This window comes from Dendrobium catenatum, unplaced genomic scaffold (genome assembly GCF_001605985.2).
Source record: "Dendrobium catenatum unplaced genomic scaffold, ASM160598v2 fragScaff_scaffold_1282, whole genome shotgun sequence".
NCBI classification, from domain to species: Eukaryota; Viridiplantae; Streptophyta; class Magnoliopsida; order Asparagales; family Orchidaceae; genus Dendrobium; species Dendrobium catenatum.
The window spans coordinates 435,808-441,624 of NW_021319744.1; the positions used below are offsets into that span (position 1 = coordinate 435,808).

General features: G+C 33.8%; 1 protein-coding gene across 1 annotated transcript; it reads left to right on the plus strand.

Moving 5' to 3' along the window:
- Positions 1 to 296: 296 nt before the first annotated feature.
- Positions 297 to 4,842, plus strand: LOC110108327 (NADH dehydrogenase [ubiquinone] 1 beta subcomplex subunit 8, mitochondrial). Its single transcript, XM_020838922.2, has 4 exons — positions 297 to 525; positions 615 to 701; positions 864 to 959; positions 4,477 to 4,842. Exons 1-4 carry the CDS (start codon positions 391 to 393, stop codon positions 4,531 to 4,533), a joined length of 375 nt encoding a protein of 124 aa, XP_020694581.1. The 5' UTR covers positions 297 to 390; the 3' UTR covers positions 4,534 to 4,842.
- Positions 4,843 to 5,817: the final 975 nt, after the last annotated feature.

Consider the following 5,817-nt stretch of genomic DNA (forward strand, 5'->3'; position numbering starts at 1 on the left):
AATATGTTCAACTTCCAATAATTTTAAATCAATTTCACATGTGACAAAGATGTTTGCTTGTACAAGTGAGGATATTTTAATATGAAATAAGTATTGATGTTTGCTTGTACAAGTAAGGATATTTTAATATGAAATAAATATTTGGATATTTTTTTCTTAAAAAATAAAACTTTGAATCTATTTCTTTAATTGTGAATATTATAGTATTTATAAACTTAAAAATCTTTTTTTTTATGAGCTATTTTGAAAAATAAAAGATACTATAATCGGCCGTCGATTATAGGCCAAACCCAATGTGATCCGCGCTCGAAAAGTTTACAGGTCCATCTCGTTGTTTTGCAGGTTCGAGATTTCTCAAGCGATTCAGCGAAAAGAGAGAAGCGTAGGGAGATGGCTGGGAGACTCAGCACGGCCGCATCTCGACTGTTGGGCGGCGGCGGCGTCTGCCGATCCGTTGCCTTTTCCCTCCCCACTCGTTCCGGCATGGGTCTTCCCGTGGGAAAGCACATCGTTCCCGACAAACCCGTAAGGACCCGCTTTCGCTCACTCCGAATCTTGTTCTCTCGATCACTTTTTCTCTGAATTCATCGATTCCTTTTCTGCTATTTATTTAGCTACCGGAGCAAGACGAGCTAGTATGGGACAACGGAACGCCCTTCCCGGAGCCCTGCATCGATCGCCTCGTTCCAAGCATTGGCAAGGTATTTCAGGGCTACCACAGAACCTGCTATCAAACTCGAGTATTTGGTTCCTTAGGGATTTTGTGATATTATATTCTTTGAATTTCTCTCGGCCTTCCACTGGAGGGAGCTTGGTGCACTGGGTTACTCTTTTTTTTCTTCTTGTTTTGAATTGCTGTGCAGTATGAATCTCTGGCATGGCTTTGTGGTGGCTTGGGATTCTTTGCTGCCATCGGTTTGCTTGCTGTCTGGAATGATAAGGCTTCGAAGATACCCTTTGTAAGACATTTGGATAAGAAAGCTATTATAATATCTTCTTTTGGTTGAGCTAAATACCATTTGTTTTGTTCCGATTTTTTTTTTTTCTATATTTAGAATGCTTTATCTTGTTGCAAATTAGTATTCAGCATGATATTGATTTGTTTAACTATGATAGAATATACCAGGATCTTTATCCTGAAAATCTCATGCTTCTTCAAGCAATTCTAAGATGGTGAAAGTGTACACCCTTTTGGATAAACAATCATCAAGAAATCATATTGCAACTGTAAATATTACCATTTCATCAATGGGGGTGCATGTTATTAACCATCATACGCTACAATAGAAACTTTAAGTTTGAAGGTTGCCTTTAGTTTGTTTAATCTTGGGTAAATCTTGCCATCTTCAATAGGAACCTAATAGATTTATACTCAACATCTTAAAGTATCACAACGAAGCTCAGTTCTGGCTATGTGAAGTTGGAGGCTCTCCATTGGTTTGGTTGTTATGTCAATAGGAACCCAATAAGTTTATAGTTAACATTTTAAATATCCATAATTGAACTTTATGCATAGTTTATTCAAAATATTTGCCCTAGTTCAATTTCATAAGAACAAACTATCATGAGCTAACTTGACACTCTGTTTAAGCTATCTAGGCTAATCCTTTGATGCATTATGTTAGCTTGAGCTGATCCCATGTGGAATCATATTCAAAGCTACATGAAAGGATGCATAAAAAACTACATAAAGACTACATGGGTTTGCTGGCATCAAAAGGTGCCACGCCACTTTCAGTGCTATCTCTGCAAGCCCGTCTTTATCCATGTGGCCAACCACTGCTATCATGATAGTGGTAGTGGATGGTCACCCTTGTGATATGCCCTTTTTATTTATTTATATTGCAAGGGAATTTATCCCTTTAATTCATTATTAATATTGTTGAATAAGGATAAAGATACTCTATTTCTTAGATTGGAGGTAGGTGGCTAAACCTCGCAAGTTGTTATACTCTATGATCACTATAAATAAGAGCTCATATGAGATTTCTAATCAAGTTTATCCTAGATTTAGATGATCCACCTCCCTCTAGAAATTAGCCACAAGCCCATGACTCTAAATTGAGTGAAACTTGACTTGCTATCAACCCATGACAATTGATCTAATTGATCCATGGTTGCCTTTGTGCAGCATGTTGAATGAGGGATGTGCATATTAGAAATATGAAGAAATAAACTAGGTATTAATAATTTAAGAATGATGAGTATTCTTTTGCAAATGCTTTTCTCCACTCTAGATTCTTCCTCCTTGATTCTTTTGCCCTTCTCAGTAACTCTTAATTATATCTTGCTCTTAGTTTTAGTGCCTCCATCACCTAGGGTTGCATGTAACAAATAGATATATAAAGAGAGACCTTATTACATCACATTGGCCTCTTATTTTATAAATATTGTTAGCTTCATCCTAATCCTTTATTAAATATAATTTTTATTTTTAAGACAAGATAAACTAAATGATAATTACAAAATTTTGTGGGACTTGACAGAAAATTTTGCAGCATTAAATTGGGCAAGATTGTAATTATTCACACACATCAATTACAAAATAATTTAGAATAAAAATTAAGGATAGAAATTAAAAGTTGGAAAACCAAACCTCACACCAGTACAAGGAGAATCATCCTTTGGAAGTTATTGTTAAGGCTTTATAAAGTCCTCAAACAATTCACATCAACAACAGAAAGTATTTGAGTGATATAAATTTTATTACACCATTATATGCTTAGTTTTTTTATATGCCTGATGAGCATACTCCTATTTTAAAATAAGCAATTCCTTGTAATCGTCCAAGAGTTAGCCTGATACTGCAAGTTTCAACTGAAGAACTTGGATTCCAACAAAAATAACAAGTTAAATTCAATTTCATCTAAAATAATAAATTTTCTTTTTCCAACAATTGCAGTTCCAGCTATAGTAGACACCAAAAAGGAGGAAATCAATAATTGAGCATTGCTACCACATAAGAAAATGCCAGTAGGTGGAATAAATTCACACAGCGTCAGTCCTGAGAAAGGAACCACTTGAAAATAGCCAGATTGCCCTCAACTTTGGAGTTCTGATCATTTTCTAATTCCCGAAACACAAAAAAAGGGAAAAAAAACATGCGCGTGTGCACACACATGCACAATGAACTTAATGTCTTAGAAGGTTTACATTAGACCATGCTTTGTTATATAAGATAAACAAGTAGATTGAGTGAGAAAAATAGAGGGCTGTATATTTATTGAAGTTGTGAGTTTGAAAGGATTGAGTAGGGAATATAAGAGTTGTATTGAAGTGACTTGGAGTAATAAAACAAACTTTAAGAGGTAATCTAAATTCCCATTTTAATATCATCATCCTAAACATGTTTTTCATTCAAACTAAACCCTAAACAAAAACCAAATTAATAAAATAACATTAATACATATAATCTGCTTTTCCACTTTATCAAGATTTTCAGGTTTGCATCACCTAGTTTACCTAACAACTTTTTTGGTGAAGGGCATTATAAACTATTCAGGTCTTTGTTGTGGTTGATCTATGGCCATTCATCCATAAAGATTGTTATGGATTTATCATTGGATTAACCCTGCATTATGCTTCTTGCGAATGCAGCATTTGAGGCGAGTTTAATGTATTTAGATCTCCAATTAAAAGAATATGCATACATGTTAGTCCGTTAACAAGTAAAACCTGAATGAACTTTAATCTTTGTTTGGGGTGGCTTTCTTTTTTTTGTACTAAAAAACTGTTTGTTATTGCCCTTCACCAAAAAAGTTCATGCATTAAAATCTTTGTTAGTCTGTTAACAAAGATGAGGGAATCGTAGATTTTTCTATTTTACCAATAGTTAATAAGAGTACAACGTTGTTATTGCTGTCCTTCTTAGTAGCCTTTTCTTATTGATTATATCATACTTAGCCCTTGCATTTAGTTGCGGGGTACTTGTTAGTAATTGCCCCTCATCATTAAAATCTTTTCATTCATGTGACTAATATATATATTTTCTTTAATAATTATTTGTAGCATATATTATATTGATGTTTCTAGCTTTTAAGTTTTATACATGATTTATTGTTAATTTTTTGCTAATATTTTCTTTTTCTAAAATGGTGTACTAAGAGCCCAGTTGCTTTTAGTTATAAAATGTTTTGAAAATTGATAAATTCATCATGTAAACTCCCCTCAAATGCGATGATTTCATCTAAAGTAAAAATTAGTGAAGATAAAAATTCATCCTCTATAACATATTTTTTATCTAAAAACAACCACATTTGCCCGTTTTTAAAAGAAAATTTGTTGGGAGCTCTAGCAAGCTCATGTACAATGTGCTTATTATTTAGTTCTTTTCCTATATTGAGGACTTGAATACAGTATATTTTAAGGTTTTTGATAATGGAAAGATTGATCTTACTTTAAATTCTCTTGAGATTTAAGATACTTAGGAGATCAAGCTATCTGCTAAAGCTGCTTGATTTTTGTACTTTCTGGCAGGCACCAAAAGTTTACCCCTATGATAATCTGAGAGTGGAACTTGGCGGGGAGCCTTAGACCTCGCTTTTATGGTTTTTGTTTATCTCAGTTGACGCTCCTATGCGGCAAGCTATCTCAATTGGCGATGCAAGTAATCCTCTGGTTTTATTCCATCTGAAATGAAACTAATATCTGTTTTAGTAACTTTGAAAACTTTGCTTGTTCTTGATCTTCCAGTAAAATAAATTTCTTCCTTCTTTTTCGTTGGTTTTAAATATTACTTGACCTTATAGTAGTTGCTGCATTTATGTAAAGCTGTCATTGAAACCTGAAATGATCTCATTCTAAATTTTATTTTTATTATGAACATAAGTTGCTTATCTAAAAGAGTCTGTTTGTCATACTTATTTGAAATAGTTAAATTGATATTGTATTTGTTTTGATGTATGTCTCATCTATGGATTATACAAAAAAAAAAAAAAATCTTAAGATTTTTTTATGTGTTTTAAATCCGGACCTCTTTAAAATCACGGCGCTTGGTATTATTCACATATTTGTCAACTTGGCTTGCCTCTACCCTATTTCGTCCCATCCCTAGTCAAGTCAAAATCTTGATAAATTTCCTCTAGTATGAGACTAATTAGTTTCCCTGGCCTAAACCCAGTTAGCCCAATCTTAATTCAATTAATCTTCAGAGCCTCAAAGCAATTATATAGAAGTCAAAAGGATAGAAAGGGTTTCATCTGCCTATAGTCCTTGTTTGCCTAAGAGGTTTCTTTTCAACACATTCAAAATACGTTTTTTTTTGTGTGACTTCTGTTTATCCATTAGTTTGAGGATGGGTGTCATAGCAGGATTCAAGTTAACAAAATTTCTTATGTAGAATTTAGCCAAAGATCAAGCTTGTCCTCACCATATCGCTGAAGTTCATCCTAATTAAGCCCATACTGTATGGTCAATATATCAGCCAGTTCCTCCTTAGATTACTTTTCTAAAATGTACGCCTCCTTTAAGTTGTTTGCTTGCTGAAAATGAGTTGCATAGAGAGCTCCATTACCAAGTTTGGTTTCAACAATTTTATTTTTTAAAAAGGGCTATTCTTGTAATGACTTGATCATCCAAAGTCACAATCACCCCACTAGAAGGCCTTTATACTCTAAAGTTTACCTTCATAATTCAAGTTTACCTTCAACTCCCTCTCTGATCTTATCAACAAGAAGAATATCATCAGCAAAAAGCATGCATCAAGATACAACCATGACTAAAGCAAAAAGATATGGGCTTAAGGCTGACCTTGATGTAATCCAACTGAAATAGAAAAATACATGGTCAAACCACCTTGTGTTTGGACACAAGTAACAC

Bases quoted from the DNA above. Each gene is read 5' to 3' on its own strand.
- LOC110108327 (XM_020838922.2), top strand. From the start codon at position 391: ATGGCTGGGAGACTCAGCACGGCCGCATCTCGACTGTTGGGCGGCGGC. The intron at 526-614 runs GTAAGGACCCGC...CTATTTATTTAG, and splicing joins ACATCGTTCCCGACAAACCC to CTACCGGAGCAAGACGAGCT. The intron at 702-863 runs GTATTTCAGGGC...ATTGCTGTGCAG, and splicing joins TCGTTCCAAGCATTGGCAAG to TATGAATCTCTGGCATGGCT.